General features: G+C 44.2%; 1 protein-coding gene across 1 annotated transcript in view; it reads left to right on the top strand.

The window, feature by feature from the left end:
- The first annotated feature begins 5,754 nt into the window (after positions 1-5,754).
- Positions 5,755-21,043, top strand: part of LOC120052115 (SH3-containing GRB2-like protein 3-interacting protein 1) — a 79,409-nt gene continuing 64,120 nt past the window's right edge. The window contains exon 1 of the mRNA XM_038998963.1: positions 5,755-5,794. Within this exon, the coding sequence (XP_038854891.1) occupies positions 5,785-5,794 (10 nt within the window). The 5' untranslated portion in view covers positions 5,755-5,784. The remainder of the gene's footprint in view (positions 5,795-21,043) is intronic.

Genomic DNA, 21,043 nt, shown 5'->3' with positions numbered 1-21,043 from the left:
TATCATGCACTTCAGAGGATGAATGATCGTTTCTGTAAGTGTCGAAGAGCAGGCTGTTGACCTCTGCTAAAAGTGGAGGAGGTAAAGAGATACTGAGTTGAGATGACACTGCAGCAGCAGGCTCTGCTCTGATATTCTGATATCAATGACAGCTTTCTCTCCGCTCAAGAGCGGAGAAGGCAGTGCTTGTAAAAGGATGGGTCGTACAGTATTCTGGGATGAAGAGTCAGTTGAGCCAGCCAGTAGTCATATTTTCTGTACGAGTTACACACGTGTAATAGATGTAGATCATCCAGTCACAACTAGAACTGTTTGATGGAGACTGTATCCGACTCAGGCTTGAGGCACCACTTCAACGGGATATTCTAGGCTTAGTAAAAATGTGTCCTGTCCGATTTTACATTTCTAGATGCATTTTAATTTGTCCGTCTGTCATTACAGTTATGCAGTCAATTCAGTGTCTGTTTTCAGTGTCTGAGACGACATCTGATTCGGCGCTGAAACTGCAGTCTATTACATTATTTGTTTTCTGCCTTTTTAATTCAATTGCATTTTGATGTGGTAGGTAATTTGATCTGTTTTATACCAACCCCATCTATGTAACATATGTGACCCCTGACATCTAAGGGTGGTTATCCATTGTGTCAACCACAGTGACATTTAAAAGACATCTCAACACTTCTGCCAAGTGTAATAATCAGAGTGATGAGTTCACAAGGCCAGTGTTATGACACTCTGGCAAAGTGTCAGATATATAGAAAGAGATGCACTGTTAGAATACAACCAGCAGGAGGCAGCAGAGGCATGTGGCACTGATGTCTCTGCTGCAGAAAGTTTGTCTTTCCATCCTGTTTATTGTACAGTTTGCAGTTTTATTTCCTCCATACGTTAATGAAAGACTGTTAAAAGTAGGAGGATTCGTCCTATTTCATTGTATTTCTCTCTAATCTGACACATTTTCCCTGTTCTCACCCTTATCTCTCCTTCCTCTCTCCTTCCTCTCCTTGCTCGTTTCCCTCTTTCTCCCAGGGTGCAAGGAGTTAATGCCACTGGCCCAGTGTTCAGTGCACAGAGAAGTGGCTCTTTTCTATACAGGTCAGGTACACTCAGGCTGTTAGTGTATTGTCACCTTCACTGACCGAGAGCGGTCCAGACAGCACTTCTACAGAACTACATTAGCATTTTCCACAGGTCCTTCAGTGTGTGTGTGTGTGCGCATCTGTCCTCTCAGCCAGGGAGCTCAGTCAGGTGCAGTCATCCTCACTCCTCCTTTAATGCGACTGGTCCCTCTCTTTCTTTCTCTCCTCACAGACTCTGCCGTCTGTCTCTATTTCCCATCCCTTCGTCCGCCTGTGGATATTCCAGATATGCGACCTGCTCCATGGAGATTGCCATAGATGGCTGAGGAGCTGTGTACCGGCTGGTTTCGCATTGTCGCAGGTATGCGCACCTCTCTCTCTCTCTTTCCTCACCTCTCTGGCAACTTCCTCTGTGCGAATGTGTGCGGGTGCACTACTGTGCTTACAAGTATGTGTGCGTTCTATAGTTGCGTTGTCTTTTTATTTCTGTGCGTGCGGATGTATACATGCCCCTCCCAAATGTACCTGTTACCCTCTTGGTTGTGTTTGGTGCAGAGGCGTCACAGAGAGGTATAGTAGAGGGAGGCCCACAGTGTAGAACAGAACAGTGCCCACGTGGTCTGCTGCTGGCCTTAAAGGATCCTCTAGTCTACCTGCAGTAGAAATGGGTCAGGGACTAGTAGAGTAGAGCTGCACCACAGAGGGGTAGACAATTGGTAGGTGAGGACCGAGCCTTGTGTTTTAAGATAAATACATACAAATACTAAATGCGTGGCTCTGGATGAGGATATCTACGCCACAGGAAACTTTCTGTTCTCCTTTCTGTGGGTTTTGCTCAGGACCGACTGTGTTCAGCTCCTCCTACTGGCTATCTGACTTAACTGCTTGTAGTTGTGCAGAGTGCTGCTACTGATGGAAGCTACCATTATCTGCCAGATGCAGGGGTCCCAGACTCCAGTCCAGGAGAGCAATAGCAAGTGCATGTTTTTTTTGTTTCAGCCCAGGTCTAACACTCCTGCTTCAGCTAATAACTTCATCACAATCTTCAATTTAGATCACAATTGGTTGAATCATGTGTGTTAGAGCTGAGCTGGAACAAAAGCCGGCATACCCTGGCCAGTAAGCATGCTTGCAGTAGGCTGTTATTGTGACAGTGACCTACTATTTCCAGAGCCCTGAGCTGTACTCTAGTTTTCCAGCCATAGAAATACAGTAACTAAAACGGGCAAAGCCCCTCAGACCCCGCAATTTAAAATCATAATCACATTTTACTTGCCACATTTTTCGTAAACAACAGGTGTAGACTAACAGTGAAATGCTTACTAACGGGCCATGCTGAAACAGGAAAGGTGCTTCCCAAAACTGTTGCCACAAAGTTGGAAGCACAGAATCGTCTAGAATGTCATTGTGTGCAGTAGCGTTAAGATTTCTCTTCACTGGAACTAAGGGGCCTAGCCCGAACCATGAAAAACCACCCAAGACCATTATTCCTCCTCCACCGTACTTTACAGTTGGCACTATGCATTCGGGCAGGTAGCGTTCTCCTGGCATCCGCCAAACCCAGATTCGTCCGTCGGACTGCCAGATGGTGAAAAGCATGGTTCATCACTCCAGAGAACGCGTTTTCACTGTCCCAGAGTCCAATGGCGGCGAGCTTTACACCACTCCTGCGTATGCTTGGCATTGCGCATGGTGATCTTAGGCTTGCGTGTTGCTTCTCGGCCATGGAAACCCATTTAATGAAGCTCCCGATGAACAGTTCTTGTGCTGACGTTGCTTCCAAAGGCAGTTTGGAACTCGGTAGTGAGTGTTGCAACCGAGGACAGGTGATTTTTACACGCTTCAGCACTCGGCAGTTTCGTTCTGTGAGCTTGTGTGGCCTACCACTTCGCGGCTGAGCCGTTGTTGCTCCTAGACATTTCTATTTCGCAATAACAGCACTTACAGTTGACCGGGGCAGCTCTTGCATGGCAGAAATTTGACTAACTGACTTGTTGGAGAAGTGTCAATATGACAGTGCCATATTGAAAGTCACTGAGCTCTTCAGTATGGGTCATTCTGCTGCCAATGTTTGTCTATAGAGATTGCATGGCTGTGTGCTTGATTCTATACACCTGTCAGGAACGGGTGTGGCTGAAATAGCCAAATACACTACATGGCCTTCAAATTAGTGGATCTAAGGCACTGCTTTCCTGTTCTCTCCTGCCAGCTCCTCTCATCTCTTTTTCCTCATTCCCTCATCAGCTCTTCTTTCGTATCCTCTATTGTTTACCCTCATCATCTCCTCCTCATTTTTCTCATTTTTTCCTCATCTCTCCTTCCCTCTCTCAATCGGTTGTCTTGTGTGCCCACCTGATTCCCTGTGTTTCTCTGTCTTGTGGCCTCCTTGCCCCTCTCATGCTGTAGCAGTCTCTGGTGATTAAGGTGGCAGTTTCCCAGCCCCTTGCTGTACAGCCATGACTGAGTCAGTGTAGCCTGCTGGTTGTAAGTGTCTAGTCTTCTCTTAGTTAACACCAGTGTCTCTTCTCTCAATGCCACCATCACCCAGCGTAGTACTTTAGGCTTTATTTAGCAAGTCCCCTCCCGCCTTCCCTCTTTTTGTCACTGCTCACCGGCTGGTGGCTAAATCTCCTCTGGGGGACAGTGGAGGAGAGTAGCCACCTCGTCTGGCAGAGCTAGGGGGTAGCCTGAGGAATGGAGGGAGAGGGGGGAGAAGAGATAAAGCTGCGGGCAGCGAGGGGACTTCTCTCAGGAAGCATCTGCTGGGTGTTAAGTATACAGAGAGAGGGAGGGTGGAGAGGGAGAGAGCATGCCATGGCTTAATGAGGGGAGAGAGGGGGCGAGAGGGAATGAAGAGCGAGGGAGAAAAAAAGAGGAGAGAAGAAGCGGGAGAGGGAGAGCATTTCACATGGGCTTGAGCATGACCTGGATAATGCATTGAACACGAAGAGACACAGGGCTGGCTCAATTTAAAGTGTGACAGGCGGACTCATAAACAGGCAGGACAGCATGTGTCTCATCTGTCTTCCTGTGTAAGAAGCCTAACTTACATCTTTCTTTAAATCTGAATTGCATCTGCAAGTGATTTAGTCATTTGTTGAGTAATATCATTTTTTATTACAAGAGTAGCTCTGTCACTATTATTGTGGCTGCTGTTGCTGTTATGGAGGCTTCAGCAGCTCATGTCTCTCTCTATTCAGTCTCTGCTCCATAGCCAGAAACATAAACATCCTCTTCTCTCTCTATTTCACCCCCAATCTCTCTCTTTCTCTCCCAGTTCTCTTGTTCTCCCCCTTTTTCTCTCTTTCACTCTTTGTCTTTACTCCGTTAGTGGTCATCCCTTAGCCTCTGGCTCCATCCACCCCCACATTTTAAAAGTAATCACCAGCCTCCATGCACACGCACATCCACACCTCCCTCCCTCGTTCTCTCCTCCATCTCTCCCTCATCCCCTCTCGCTGGCAGCAGGCTGAGAGTAGCAGTACACACACACACACCTCCCTCCTCCTCTCCTCAATCTGGGTCCATCCAGGCTGAGAGTAGCAGTAGCAGCATAAACGATAGAAGACCGTAGCTCCTCCCTCGGTTGGGCTGGGTCTAGAGGCAGCTGTACACGGCGTCGGTCTCCCTGACGTCACAATGATTGATCGTTATCCCCAATGGCACTGGCAGCGGAGAGGGAGAGAGAGAGGGAGGGGCATAGAGAGAGAGAGAGAGAGAGAGAGAGAGAGGGATGGTGGGAGGTGGAGAGAGAGAGCAGGCATACTGAGCCAGCAGGCAGAGCAAAAACAGTGATATAGAAAAGGGAGGGAGTAGCAGGCAGACAGTGAGAAGGCAGAGTGCTGTGAAAATATACTTTTTTCAACCTACAGAAAAGGAGTATACCCATTAGGAGGGCAAATACATTTATTCTATAACCAGGATCAGGGTGTGTGTCTGTGAGTGTGTCCTCAAAATGGGCTGTCAGTTCACTTTAACCTGCTCGTTATTCTGGCGACGAGCAAATAATTAATCTCATTCATCACTCGGCAGAGTGTACATACACACAAGGTAGGCAGGGGAGGGGTGTGTGTGCGTTATTTATGTTCGTTCGTGTGTGTGCGCGTGCGTGTTCTGTGTGGGTGTGTGCGAATGTGTGTGCGTATAAATGAGTGTGTGATGGAGGGAGGCTACTAGTTTGTCTTTCTCTAGGGCCAGGCTATCAGGGGATGCAAGCCCAATGCATGTGACTCTGCAGAGAACCTCAAGGATTGGCTGAGAGCAGCTGTGACCTCAGCAAGCCTCCCTCTTTCTCTCTTTCTCTCTCGCTCTGCCACCCTCCCTCTCTACCCCCTCTCTTTCTCTTTTTTTCCCAATAGTTTTTTTTTCTCCTCCTCTCAGCATCCTTGGCTGATTGTGTAAGTTAGAGGCGCTGTAGCAGTGGAAGCAGCATCCATGGCCTAAGCCACAGCCTCTCTCGGGCTTCTGATCGGCACTGAGCCCAGCCAGCTCCCCTCTCTGCCCAGTCGCGGTGCATGGACCCTGGGCCAGTAGACAGACAGCGTGTGGCAGTGTTGGAGGCTGTGTGTTAGCTGTAGTGCTAGGTTAGCCCTGTGTTAGGTTCTGTTCTCTATTCTATCTGTGTCATCTGGTAACCAGGGGCTTCTCTCTCCTTCCTGCTTTCTTTCCAGGCTCCTTGGAGATAGAGGAATGCAAATCTGCAATCATGATGGAAGGTAAGAGACACTCGAATTTATTCTCTATTTATTTATCCGTCTCCTCGTGTGTGTGTGTTTGGCATCTTCAAATGTCATAAGCTGCGCTCCTATTTTGAGTGCATGCATTCCAGAGATCTTACATGTCATTTGGTGGGAAGGGCACAGCCACTGTAGAGAACGTCTCTCTCTACCATGCCAACAGAATGGCCGAGCTAATTGAACACTGTGTGTTTTTCTCTCTCACCGTCTTCCCTTCCCGTAAAGGATTATTGGGATTTATTGTGCAGAAGGGCTTATGTGCCCAGCTGGCTAGCTTGTATAAATTCTCTTTGTATGGAGCGGTACACACACACACACAGGGTACACACGGTGTGTTCTGCTGTAGCCTCTATCTGCGCGGCCAATAGCCTGATTGCGTTGCGAGGCCATTTTTCAACAGGAGGTAGCTGCGTTTGCACCCTATGGATAGATTGATCTGTTCACGGTCAACGCTGTTCGGGAAACACGCATGACATTCTGGGTCATGTTTGGCCCTTTATGTGTTGATGACATCATCTGTCTGCAATGATGGAGATCCTTTTATTTCTGCATTCTGTAAACGACATGATTCATTTAATACGTTTCATCTGCCTGCTCCATTTTGAATCTCATCTCCATAATCTACGATGTACAGAAAAGCAATACAGATCTATAATCTATTTATGCTGTGATTTATCTTCCGAAAGCATCACTGTTGTGGCAATATTACTATTAATCTGGACGTACACTGAACAAAAATATAAACGCAACGTGCAAGAATTTCAACGATTTTACTGAGTTACTGTTCATATAAGGAAATCAGTCAATTGAAATAAATGAGGCTCTAATCTATGGATTGCACATGACTGGGCAGGGGCGCAGCCATGGGTGGGCCTGGGAGGGCATAGGCCCACCCAGTTGGGAGCCAGGTCCACCCACTGGGGAGCCAGGCCCAGCCAATCAGAGTGAGTTTTTCCCCACAAAAAGGCTTTATTACAGACAGAAATACTATTCAGTTTCATCAGCTGTCTGGGTGGCTGTTCTCAGACATTCCCACAGGTGAAAAAGCCGGATGTAGAGGTCCTGGGCTGGCGTGGTTACACATGGTCTGCGGTTGTGAGGCCAGTTGGACGTACTGCCAAATTCTGTAAAACGACGTTGGTAGAGAAATTAACATCAAATTATCTGGCAACAGCTATGGTGGACATTCCTGCAGTCAGCATGCCAGTTGCACACTCCCTCAAAACTTTGTGTTGTGTGACAGAACTGAACATTTTAGAGTGGCATTTCTAATGTCCCCAACACAAAGTGCACCTGTGTAATGATCATGCTGTTTAATCAGCTTCTTGATATGCCACACCTGTCAGGTGGATGGATTATCTTGGCAAAGGAGAAATGCTCACTAACAGGGATGTAAACAAATCTGTTCCCAAAATTTGAGAGAAATAAGCTTTTTGTGCGTATGGAACATTTCTGAGATCTTTCACTTTAGCTCATGAAACATGGGTCAACACTTTACATGTTGCATTTATATTTTTGCTCAGTATATTTAAGCATGCTAGTTTTAGGTTTATAGCATGTCAGACTACCAGGACGTTAAGTGCAATGAATTGCTGTTGCGTTAGCAATGGCGTCATTCAAGCCTAGTTAGCACAGTGTTGGTAATATGAACACCCAGACCAGGCCGTCTGTCCTCCATCTCGCCATCAGATCTGTGTGTTCTAGCAAGACATGTTACCTTAATAATGAAAAGGAAAAAAACTCAAATTGCAACTGAATCCAATTAATGCTGTTCTATTTTTCATTCTAAGCCTCACCATCAGCACCTTGGCGTTCCCCCTACATTACAGTAGAAACGTGTTGTTAACCATCGGCTGGCTCTGCCTGTCTCTGTGTGTTTAGACGAGTGATCCAGCCTGTCTGTCTGTCAACCCCATTCCCTGGCGTGCCCGTTGGTGGTCACAGGTTGTTGGCTTGGCTTGTGCCATAGAAATACAATTGCTTGAACAGTTATCTCCATTCAAGTCATGGTTCTGTGGCCTAAGGAACTTTTCCTGTTCTAGTCACTTCTATGGCTTCTGCTCCAGAGTCCAGCCACATTAGAGGACATTTGGGTGCAGTGACAGAATTGTATCATAAGGCAGTATTGAGTCCCATGAAAAACCCATCCAGAAAGGCAAGCAGAAAACCCCCATGATTTTTATACATGGATAGAACCCCTGATTATCTGATAGTGACATTCACACAACACAATCAATTATCAATTTGGCCTGGCGTTCTTACTGGGTTCTGACGTTGTTTTCAATGTAATGATTTAAACCAAGCCTGTAGATATCTATTGACAGACCAACAGTTTTTTTTGTGAGAGAAATCCTGTACATCATGTGCTCTGTCTTAATCAGTGTATCATAATGGTGTTACTCTTGGTCCCGGATCGTGACCTCTGTACAGGTCACATGATGTGACGCTTTCTGAATGACATTGTTCCAGTTCACCCCAGTCAAAGCTCTTCACTTCCCCAGTCCATTGGCGGTGACTGATGAATGTTGAATCAATACAAAAAGCTATAGGTTATAAGACATGCCCTACAGCCCCCAGTGACTTTGTGATCCATCCATCCATCCATCCCTCCCTCCCTTCCTTCCTTCCTTCCTCTTCTCTGCTGTGTGCATGCCATCCACCTGAAACCCAGATGAGGAGGCTTGCTGTCAAAACGTTGGCTATTATTACATGTATTGTATTGGAGTCCATGCCATCTATCTATCTGTCTTTCTATTTGGCAGAGAGGGGATTATGCTTTGCTAGCTAGCTAGAGATCTGGTCTGGCAGAGGCTTCCCTGCACGTGTCACGGGCGAGGTGTTAGGTAACGTCAGGTAGGGGTTGGGGTTGGAGGTTGCATGGGGAGGGAAAAGACAGTCACGGTGTGCCATGTGTCTTTAAATAGCCCTCCATTAGCATGGCTAGCGCTGTCTTAGCGTGGCTGTGTGACACTGGATTACTAACTGTCAGGTGTAAAGCGGACGTTAATCCCTGTTAGCAGTGCTGTTTAAAGTCCCACTGCCAGGAGGACCGAGAATGGTAATGGTACTATACCGGAAACCATAGAGAGTTGTATCTCTACAGAGTAAACACCCGGCTTAGCTGTCAAGGATAGATGTGAAGCTATTGTCCTAATCTGGAATGCGAAGTGATCCCCGGACCTCTCCTCGAATACCCTCAGACCCCAGCCAGTCTCACATGTAATCTGTTCCAGGACTAGCAGCACACCTGATACTAACCCCAGAGCTTAGTGATCAGTTGAACATGTTGAATCAGGTGTGCTAGTACTGGAATAGATCAAAATAAGTGAAACTGGTTGGAGGTACTCGAGGACAGGTGTCGGACGCATTGGAATATATGGATGTACTGTAGGTTCCTGGTATTGTTGTGGAGAAACAAGACTTATCACACAATCATCATTGGGTGCTTATTATGGTATGATTGAGTCCTGTTAAGGTTGATAGGCAGGGACTAAACGGAACTTGAGACGCCCTAAGGACATTGAATAACACCCCAGAGGGAGGCCCATTCTTGGGCGCGTTAGCCCTGGGTAACCGCCTAATGCTATGTAGTATTGGCTCAAAGGTTTTAATATAGTTGAAGCTGTGACTACAACGGGGAGGCCCGGGTGGTTCCAAATGGTCTCCAGCTAGGGCTATCACCACGGTTGGCAGCAGGACAAGACAAGGGCCTAGGACGGCCACTTTAAATATGAGTTTTTTAAATAGTTATGTTCTTGCTCTTTATTTCCTGTGACTAGTTTTAGGTCTGTGCTAGGTCCCACCCTAGCATTACACTACATGACCTCGCCCATGTGGGTGTTACCATGGTTCGCAGGGTTCTCCCTCCCTAGCCGGTTGGTGCCAACCTCAGCCTACAACACCAACCCTGCACACTAGATAACATATTATCACACACCAATAGTAGTCCTTTAATCTTCCCTTGTTTTTATTTTATTTTATTAGTATAGTGTTGCAAGAGATGTGTTATACCCCTGTGTTACTGTCCTGGTCTGTTGAGCTGCAGAGGCAGAGCTAGACAGGAAGCAGTAGTGCATAATGTTCGGGGCTTCTAGCAGCTCAGAAGGAAATGCCTTCATTGGGAAAGGAGAGTCACTGCTCTGCGCTGGCAGCAGATGGTTTTAGAACATGTGTAGGGACTGGAGATGTGGCTGTCGACTGTGGAGTGGACCAGGGGAGATTGGAAACAAGGGACAGAGAGGTGAGGGGAAGAATGGGGGGGGGGCAGTGACATCTGGTGGTATTCTCAACAGGTGACCCGTTTGTGTGTGGAGCCACTGAGGTGTGAAATTGTGTGTGTCAGAATGAAGAAACAGGCCACAGAAGAGGAAAAGCTCATTTTAGGGAAGAATAGTGTCTTTGTTGCTGTGAGGGACAATGATTCTGACAGAGACCCAAAGGACTCAAAATGAACTTCCCCACAACAAAGGCAAAGCAGTAGGGACATGAACTAGGCAGAGGAAGGGGACTGTCATCTGGATTAATTGTCCTTCATTTGTTTTGTGTTTTTATGCCCTCACACCTCTGGCCCCTGCTAGTATACCTCTCACACACACATTAACATCCACCTCATCTCTCTCCCTAAGACACACACACATGCACGCAGTATGACTTGTTAGTCTGTATAATTGTATGCCTACCAGATTCTCTTTCTGTATTTTTAGCTATTTGTCTGTTTCCCTTTTTATTGCTGTAATGTATCACCGTCTCTCTGTATCTCTGTCCATCTGTCTCTGTTTCTCTGTCCACCTGTCTCTCTCACTGCACCAAATACCCTAGTTTCAGACTTGTAATTATCCTTACACCTTACAAGACTCTAGCCACTTCCATGCCAGTGTTGCGACTTTACTTTCATTAATCTGATGACTGTTATTTATCTAATCAACTAACTATGTTTAATTGTTACCCGATTTAAATTAATCATGTAACAATTAACTCACTAGGATTTAGGGGACTTCGAGAGCAGTTCTTTAAAGAGTTATCATCACCTGAACTAAACTCTAAAGGTATTTACCTATCACCTCCATAAACAGTCAACTTATTAATCATAACCTCGTATCATATCATCATTCTGAACTGTCGTAACCTCCTGCCTCTGCAAAAACCTGAGCCTTACTTATGATTCAGTACTACACAAATTGGTTTAATTACACTACCGTTCAAAAGATTGGGGTCACTTAGAAATGTCCTTGTCTTTGAAAGAAAAGCAAATTTTTTGTCCATTACAATGACATCAAATTGATCAGAAATACAGTGTATACATTGTTAATGTTGTAAATGACTTGTGTCGCTGGAAACTTCAGATTTGTTATGGAATATCTACATAGGTGTACAGAGGCCCATTATCAGCAGCCATCACATCCTGTGTTCCAATGGCACATTGTGTTAGATAATCCAAGTTTATCATTTTAAAAGGCTAATTGATCATTAGAAAACCTTTTTGCAATTATGTTAGCACAGCTCAAAACTGTTTGTCCTGATTTAAAGAAGCAATAAAACTGGCCTTTAGACTAGTTGAGTATCTGGAGCATCAGCATTTGTGGGTTCGATTACAGGCTCAAAATGGCCAGAAACAAATAACTTTCTTCTGAAACTTGTCAGTCTATTCTTGTTCTGAGAAATGAAGGCTATTCCATGCTAGAAATTGCAAAGAAACTGAAGCTCTCGCACAATGCTGTATACCACTCCCTTCACAGAACATCGCAAACTGGCTCTAACCAGAATAGAAAGAGGAGTGGGAGGCCCCAGTGCACAACTGAGCAAGAGGACAAGTACATTAGTGTCTAGTTTGAGAAACAGATGCCTCACAAATCCTCAACTGGCAGCTTCATTAAATAGTACCTGCAAAACACCATTCTCAACGTCAACAGTGAAGAGGCGACTCCGGGATGCTAGCCTTCTAGGCAGAGTTGCGAAGAAAAAGCCATACCTCAGACTGGCAAATAAAAAGTAAAGATTAAGATGGGCAAAAGAACAGACATTGGACAGAGGAACTCTGCAGCCTCTTCAATGTTGACGTTGAGACTGGTGTTTTGTGGGTACTATTTAATGAATCTGCCAGTTGAGGATTTGTGAGGCGTTTGTGACACGTTCTCTGACCTCACTCAAGGGGGCGGTGACTACTTACTGTGCACAGTTATAGAAATAATTTCCCTTTATAGTTTCTAAAATCACCTCCCTCTTAACAAAAACACTGTCATCATTTTTCATATGTCATGCACAACGTGGAGGATGGAGACTTTGTACATGTAGTGGGTATACTTTTCAAGTTACAGTATTTCCTTTATAACATTTTAAATGACATCACAAAATTACAACCAAACCGACATCAGTATTCTTTTAGGTCGCCTCTGACCATTCCCCACGTTCTATGTTAGAAATATTGTTCTAGTATTTGCTTTAGAACGTGTTAGAGTTTCGGCGGGAAAATCTTTGAAACAAAGGCACATTCCTCCGGTGAATTTGGAGAGGGAGAGAGTTGAATGTTCTCTCCTTGATTTACAGCAGGGCGTGAGCTGTCGACCCCCACTAGTTCCTTTCTCGAGGGGGTCTGGTTGAAGTTACTTATTGCAAAGCTGATCTGACCTATTTGGATCCTCACAGGACAGTCATGACACCAGTCGGAAGAACTTCAGTATTTTATCTGTGAACACTCAATCTGGTTTCTCCACTGACAGTTGGATAAGGGGAACCATGTTAGCAACATTCGGTGGGACTAGAGATCCTGACTGCGTTGTGTCCAGCCTGAGACATACCACCTCACCATTGCTACAACCATGAAATGTTTACTTACGAGGCCTTTCCTAACAATGCAGAGTTAAGAAGTAAGAATATTAGCAAATAAAAATATTAAATAGTAGCAATAAATACCAATAACGAGGCTATAAACGGGGAGTACCGGTACCAAGTCAATGTGCAGGGGTACGAGGTAGTTCAGGTGATATGTAGGTAGGGGTAAAAGTGACTAGGCAATCAGGATAGATAATAAGCAGAGTAGCAGCAGCATATGTGAAGAGTATGAAAGTGTGTGTGTGGCATCATTATGCATGTGTGTGTGTTGGAGTGTAAGTATGTGTGAGTGTTAGGGTCAAGTTCAGTGAGAGTGCATAGAGTCAGCGCAAGAGCGTCAGTGCAAAAAACGGTCAATGCAAATAGTCCGGGTAGCCATTTGATTAACTACTCCACAGACTTCTGGTATGGGGGTAGACGCTGTTCAGGAGCCTTTTGGTCCCGGTACGGCTTGCTGTGCGGTAGCAGAGTGAACAGTCTATGGCTTGGGTGTATGGGGTCTTTGACACATTTTCGGGCCTTCCTCTGACATGCCTGGTATAGAGATCCTGGATGGCAGGGAGCTTGGCCCCATTGATGTACTGGGCCGTCCGCACCACCCTCTGCTGCGCCTTGCGGTCAGATGCTAAGCAGTTATCATACCAAGAAGTGATGCAGCCAATCAAGATTCTCTCAATGGTGCAGCTGTAGAACTTTTTTGAGGATCTGAGGGCCCATGCCAAATCTTTTCAGCCTCCTGAGGGGGAAGAGGTGTTGTCGTGCCTTCTATGATTGTTGGTGTGTGTAGACCATGTTAATTCCTTAGTGATGTGGACACCCGCTCCACTACAGCCCCTTCGATGTGGATGTGGGCATGCTCGGCCCTCCGTTTCCTGTAGTCCATGATCAGCTACTTTGTCTTGTTGAGGGAGAGGTTGTTGTCCTGGCACTACACTGCCAGGTCACTGACCTCCTCCCTATAGGCTGGCTCATCATTGTCGGTGATCATCCTCAAACTTAATGATGGTTTTGTATTTGTGCGCAGCCACGCAGTCGTGGGTGAACAGGGAGTACAGGAGGGACTAAGCACGCAGCCCTGAGGGGCCACCGTGTTGAGGGTCAGCATGGCGGATTTGTTTTTGCCTACCCTCACCAACTGGGGGTGGACAGTCAGGAAGTCCAGGATCCAGTTGCATAGGGAGGTGTTTAGTCCCAGGGTCCTGAGCTGGGAGGGAACTAGGGTGTTAAAAGCTGAGCTGTAGTCAATGAACAGCATTCTCACAAAGGTGTTCCTCTTATCCAGGTGGGAGAGGGCAGTGTGGAGTGCAATAGAGAGAGTGTCATCTGTTGAGACGGTATGCGAATTGGAGTGGGTCCAGGGTGTTTGGGATGAGTGTGTTGATGTTAGCCATGACCAGCCTTTCAAATAATTTCATTGCTACAGATAGTCATTTAGACAGGTTACCTTGCTGTTCCTTGTGTATATGTATTCTTGAGTTAATTCGGGAGACGGTAACTCATTAAACAAACGTTTCCCGTGGTGCCCCAAATTCCTAATGAGTTAATTGTTACATGATCAATTTAATTGAGTAGTAATTCAACGTAGTAGGTAATTATACGATGAATAGCAGTCATCACATTAACGATAGTCACGTCACGACACTAGCTAACTAGCTAACTCTGCTAATGTTACAGCTGCTACTGTGCCAACTAGCAGAGATACAGTGCCGTCATAAAATATTCATAACCCTTATTACACATTTTGTTATTCCACTGTCCATTTGTCTCTATCGTTGATTGGGTTTATCTCTTCATCTGTTTGTGTATCACTGTCCGTCTGTCTGTGTATCTACGAGTGTGCGTTAGCGAGCGTAGCGGGCAAACTCAGGTCACAGATTAGAGCCTTCCTGAGCATGTGACACTGGATTAGGAGGCCTCTCTGTCTCTACTCTCTGACACACAGGCACACCCACACACATATTCACACTGCAGAAACTTCTGATGATTATAATGTCTCCTTGCAGAAGGAAAAATAGATTTGAAAAAGAAAGCGAAGGAGAGAGAGAGAAATAGCTGTAGGAGGGAGAGGGACAACGAGACATATATGGTGTCTGTCAGGAAAAGACAGGTAAACAGAGGAGGAGAGATGGAGGATGGGATGAAGAGAGAGAGGAAAACAGTCAGAATGCGTCAAGATAGACTGAGAGAGAGCGATAGCGTGAGAGTAGAAGAGGAAGGGAGAGATGGGGGGAGAGAGGGAGAATTCTGTGGTCCAATTGTCCCCGGATGGCAGCCATCGCAGGCCAATATTTTATTGAGTCACTGTCCTGCGTGTAACATCACTGGCCGCTGGAACTCCTATTGGCTCTGAATCAGGAAGTCCAGAGGGGGTCTGAGAATTATGTAGGGGGCCAAATCACTCATTATACTCTCTACCAGAATGTAGACATTTCATTTTGCCCCTATTAGTTCCCAAAACAATGCCAACCCTGATATTGCATGCAGCTCTGTTATCCCGTTGCTCCATCCATGTGCCCTAGCCAGAGGGCTGTGCCAGGCTGCCAGCCCATTGCATCTGATAATTCATATTCTTTTAATTAGAATGTTCTCCCTCTCCTCCTCTCCACTGAGTGTCCTCCATTTCCTGTTGATTTGATTGTGGACATCTTCTCCTCTCCTCCTCTCCTTCCTTCCTATGTTGGGGAGGGAGGGATGGATGGAGGGATGGGGTAAAGAAGGAGAGGGGATGCCCTGAGGGAAGTTAGTGTGATTTTATTTTTGTAATGTTTTATTAATCTCTTGCCTCCATAACTAATTCAGCTGCTCCCACGCTGCCTAAACTAAAATGCTTTGGCAATGTCTCTCTCACTGGACCCATAGTGTCTGAACTAATACACACTCTTACACAGACACAATATAAAAAGTACACTGTTAGTTTTATTAATAGTGTTAGACTCACATTTGCGGGCAATCTTAGTGGTCAACCTGATCAAACTTCGCCAATAGATGTGCGGTGTGTAAGATTTGGATGGAATTCAACCAGTGGTTGAAGAGGATTTTAGATGGACTTAGCCACTTGTATAGTGTAGGTCATGTGTAATTCAACTCTGCAGCAGTGGCATCCATTTTGCTGTCGGCTATAGAACCTCTGTATGTGTGTAGCAGTATGGCCACCTCCATTTGGCTGTGTTTCTCTGTGATGGTATCAGTGCCAGAGCAGTAACAACAGCTGTCAGTCACTGTGTAAGAGGGATGGAGACTAGTATGGACGCAGTGAGACAGTAACACAACAACAGAAAGAGTAGAGATTAGGTTTTAGATGGAAACTGTGAGGATGGGTGGAGGGATGAAAGGATGTTTGTGATTTAAAATGTGGTTCACAGCTTGTGTGTGTAAGTATCTCTGGCCAGCTGTGTTTTGAAGTGGCTGACATGTTTGATGTGTATGTGTGTTGTACAGTATATGTGTGTGTGCATATGTCTATGTGTGTATGTGTGTATATATATGTCTGTGTGTGTGTGTGTGTGTGTGTGTGTGTGTGTGTGTGTGTGTGTGTGTGTGTTTTTCATGTACTGTATGTGTGTGTTGGTATGTGTGAGACAAGGAGTAGTATATCCAGTCAGCCAGCTGTGACTGAGCAGAAGCTGAATGTGTAACATCTTGGAGAGTAGGTGGTCTGTGTGTGTTTTGTGAATGTGTGTAGTTTGGTTGTACTAGCCTTGTGGGTACCAGAAGTCCTCACAAGGATAGTACAACGAGGAAAATTCGGACAAGTGGGGACATTTCGCCGGTCCCCACAAGGAAAAAGGCAATTTTAGGCTTAGGGCTTAGGGTTAGGGTTACAATTGGGGTCAGGGGTTATAGGGTTAGGTTTAGTTTCAGGGTTTTGGCTTAGTGTTAGGTTAGGGTTAGATTTAGGGTTAGGGAAAATATAATTTTAAATGGGAATAAATGTTTTGATCCCCCACAAGGGTAGTAATACCAGTGATAACTGGTACCACTACCAGCATCATTTCCTTAGCCCCAGTCCCAACTCTATAGTTCCCCTTATGACTGCTCCTCCCTGTCTTCTAACCATGCTGGCTGATCAGTCCATAGTCTGAGACTGTTGATGCTCTCTGGACCTTACATCTCTCCCCTAGTTATCTCTCCAGTGCAGTTTGGTCCTCCAAAAGCTAAGGAGAGGACAGCTTTGGCCCTTTGTGAGACAGTTAATTGTTATTGTTATGTCCAGTAAGGATTTCTTAGGCAGCTTCATCCCCGCTGGCACAACGTCCCTGGTACTTGATTTGATAATTATACACGCATGATACAGATTTTGTTCAAGTCAATGAGATACACTATACTGCCCATTTAGCTATAAATGAATAGCTGTAATGCATTTGAGTCAGTGGTTTGTACCTGTACTTCACATCTATCTTCGGGATAATCATTTAGCCTTGGCGAAGATGCTTGCTCAGATGTCAGGCCAGACATAGCAGCACAGCACTCCTATGTACTTTCACTGAATCACACTGAGCGAATTGCACCAAACCACCACCTATGAGCAGGAGAGTAAGATACCTTCTGTGGGTGTCTCTGTGTGTCAGTTTGTGTCTGGGGCTAAGCTGTCATTGTAAAGACCATTGGGATTAAGACAGCTATTGAGTCATCAGGTTTTCATATAATTATAGCAAATTATTTGGAGGCTACATTTACGTTATTGTGTTCATATGGGAGGGGTAAATAAAGGGACAGCGTGTCTGTGTTTCCATGCGTAAGTGCATGCTTGCCTAGTCTAACTGACTGTGTGCGTTGTGTGTTTCACCCTATCAACTCACAAATGGACACCCTGCCAGTCCTCCTCTCTCTTGTCCCAATGTTATGGATGACTCATGGCCAAATAGGATTTCGTTAGCAGACATTAGCCCTATTACTGAATAGAGGACCCATTTGATTTTCACCATCAGCAATGAGAGACAGGAGACTTGGCGAATCAGCAACAATACAACAGGGGGAAAAAACTGCCTTTTCAATGCCTACTGTAAGAGCCCCTCAAGCTGAATGGCTGAGGAATGAAAGGGAGAAAAGGTTGATGGTCATTCTATCGCTCTCGCTTTGTAAGACTCTCTCGGCTGACGTCATAGATAGACAGTGTGTGATGTGTTCTGGCCTCGGTCTGGAGTCTTGTGAACGGCTTGAAATGTTATTTTTTTTATCCACTTGTTCTTTGGACAATTATGAGAGAAAAAAATCATTTTCCAAAAATATAGAAAAAAATCATGGGTTCAAAAAGGTAACTGAAAATTGTGTGATGCAAGGAACCACTTAAAAACAAAATTGGGCTTTGCATGTTCAAGCCTGTCTCAAAACACTGCCCCTTTTAAGGCTCTCCTGTAGGATAGTTGGCCACCCTTCATAGCCTATAAAATATTGTAACATTACAAAATTACAATCAAATGCATTTTCCGTCTTTTATAAAATAAGTTCCTGAATCAGGGATCCAATGGCTAAAGTATGTGACTTCAAAGCAACGTTTCGAACTAAGACATGTTTATCTTTAACTGTGTAATTCTAAAATATACATGTTTCAGAGAAGATCTATTTACAGCATGGGGGGTTTGTCAATTATGCTATTCTAAGAATATTTGTTTTATGTTGTCAGAATGACATTGCCAATGCTGAAAAGAGGTGAATCCCAGCTTTCCAACATTGTCATGTTTCTTTTTTGACTCCTAATAGTGAGCGCTTGAGAGGCGGTTTAAAACCAGAGTATTTAGCATTGGTTTATTAGCACTCCCGTTCGTCAACAGTGCATTGTCTGAATAGTTAGGCTAACTATCAAGATAACCAGCCAGTCTACACGATACGTGTTGAATTGGCTGTCTAGTTGCTCTGTTATCATTGTTTAATGAGCAATCTGCTGCAATGTCTCTCTCGCTCTCCTCTGGCCCATTTGCAATGGCACACATGCAGGTGATGATACACCATGACTTTTCCAGGATTTTCATGACCGTACAAACCCTGTTTGCTGACCAAAAGAATTTGCTATAACTCCCTACAATGCTCCAGACTAACAGTTTTCCCCTAACCTTTTCAACAAAAATAATTGCGGTGTCATACAATAGAATACATTTGAGTCATCTTATTCACGTCGTTATAAAGTAATTCACAATGCTTTAATACGAAATGTTAATAGACTGCTGAGATGTTAGATGTAGTAACTTATTTGTTAAATACCATGTCCAAGCCGGAATGCATGATGTTATTTGAAATGGAACCTAATCCAGTGGTTGTCATACATTTTGAGGGTGACAATTAGGCTATTTTCGTTAATTTTTTATCTGGGCTCCAGAATTTTCAATAGAGACGAATTTGCCTTTTTGTTTTTATGTACAATAATATTATAAACAGTGCTTTCGGAAAGTATTTAGACCCCTTGACTTTTTCCACATTTTGTTAGGTTACAGCCTTATTCTAAAATTGATTAAATTGTTTTTGAATTTATGAATCTACACTAGAGGTTGACCTATTTATAATTTTTCAACGCCGATACCGATTTATTGGAGGACCAAAAAAATCTGATACCGATTAATCGGCCAATTTTTATATATATATTTGTAATAATGACAATTACAACAATATTGAATGAACACGTTTTATTTTAACTTAATACATAAATAAAATCAATTTTGTCTCAAATAAATAATGAAACATGTTCAATTTGGTTTAAATAATGAAAAAACACAGTGTTGGAGGAGAAAGTAAAAGTGTAATATGTGCCATGTAAAAAAGCTAACGTTTAAGTTCCTTGCTCAAAACATGAGAACATATGAAATCTGGTGGTTCCTTTTAACATGAGTCTTCAATATTCCCAGTTAAGAAGTTTTAGGTTGTAGTTATTATAGGAAATAAAGGACTATTTCACTCTATACCATTTGTATTTCATATACCTTTGTCTATTGGATGTTCTTATAGGCACTATAGTATTGCCAGCCTAATCTCGGGAGTTGATAGGCTTGAAGTCATAAACAGTGCTGTGCTTCAAGCATTGCGAAGAGCTGCTGGCAAACGCAGGAAAGTGCTGTTTGAATGAATGCTTACGAGCCTGCTGCTGCCTACCACCGCTCAGTCAGACTGCTCTATCAAATCATAGACTTAATTATAATATAACACACAGAAATACTAGCCTTAGGTCATTAATATGGTCAAATCCGGAAACTATAATTTCGAAAACAAAACGTTTATTCTTTCAGTGAAATACGGAACCGTTCCGTATTTTATAGAACGGGTAGCAACCCTAAGTCTAAATATTGCTGTTACATTGCACAACCTTCAATGTTATGTCATAATTATGTAAAATTCTGGCAAATTAATTACGGTCTTTGTTAAGAAGAAATGGTCTTCACACATTTGGCAACGAACCAGGCGGCCCAAACTGCTGACGCGAATGCGCTTTTGTTAAATCATCAGCCGTTTGGCGAAGTAGGCTGTGATTCGATGATAAATTAACAGGCACCGCATTGATTATATGCAACGCAGGACAAGCTAGTTAAACTAGTAATATCATCAGCCATGTGTAGTTAACTCGCATAACAGGTGGTCAGCCTGCCACGCAGTCTCCTCGTTGGATTGCAATGTAATCGGCCACAATCGGCGTGTTTTTGAGGGGCACACAAGCGGGGAGAGCGAGTGTGAAAGCCTAGTTTATTACAGCAGCCGGCCCCAGAGAACGCCAAGAGTGTGCAAAGCTGTCATCAAGGCAAAGGGTGGCTACTTTGAAAAATATCAAATCTATTTTGATTTGCTTAATTTGTTTAACACCTTTTTGGTTACTACATGATTCTATATGTGTTATTTCATAGTTTTGATGTCTTCACTATTATTACACAATCTAGAACATAGTAAAAATAAAGAAAAACCCTTGAATGAGTAGGTGTGTCCAAACTTTTGACTGGTACTGTATATCTTGATTAGATAAGTATTCAACCCCTTGAGTCAATATATGTTAGAATCACCTTTGTCATCGATTACAGATGTGAGTCTTTCTGGGTAAGTCTAAGAGCTTTGCACACCTGCATTGTTTAATATTACCTTACTGTAATAGTTTTCCATTAAAATGGCCAAAAGCTTTTTAGCAAAAAACAATTTCTCAAGCAAGGGTTTTGCTAGGACTGTCTGGGAGTGGTCTGACTGGGAAGGGGAAGACTTAAAACTAGCTGTATTTGCAGAGAGATTTGGAACTCTCTCTGTTATTGGTCTATTAACCAATTTACCGCCTGGTGTTGTCACCAGGCAAGCCGAAACCATGCAAACAGGCTGATTTTAAAGGTCCTGCATAGATTGTATTTTCAACTATCAGGAAATAACACTGATCCATTTTTTTCACACTTTCACAGTGTTCGTTTCATCAGCTGTTGTACAATATGATACAAAACACAG

This window comes from Salvelinus namaycush, chromosome 8, assembly GCF_016432855.1.
Source record: "Salvelinus namaycush isolate Seneca chromosome 8, SaNama_1.0, whole genome shotgun sequence".
Taxonomy (NCBI): domain Eukaryota; kingdom Metazoa; phylum Chordata; class Actinopteri; order Salmoniformes; family Salmonidae; genus Salvelinus; species Salvelinus namaycush.
This window is presented reverse-complemented; position numbering and strand designations above follow the sequence as displayed.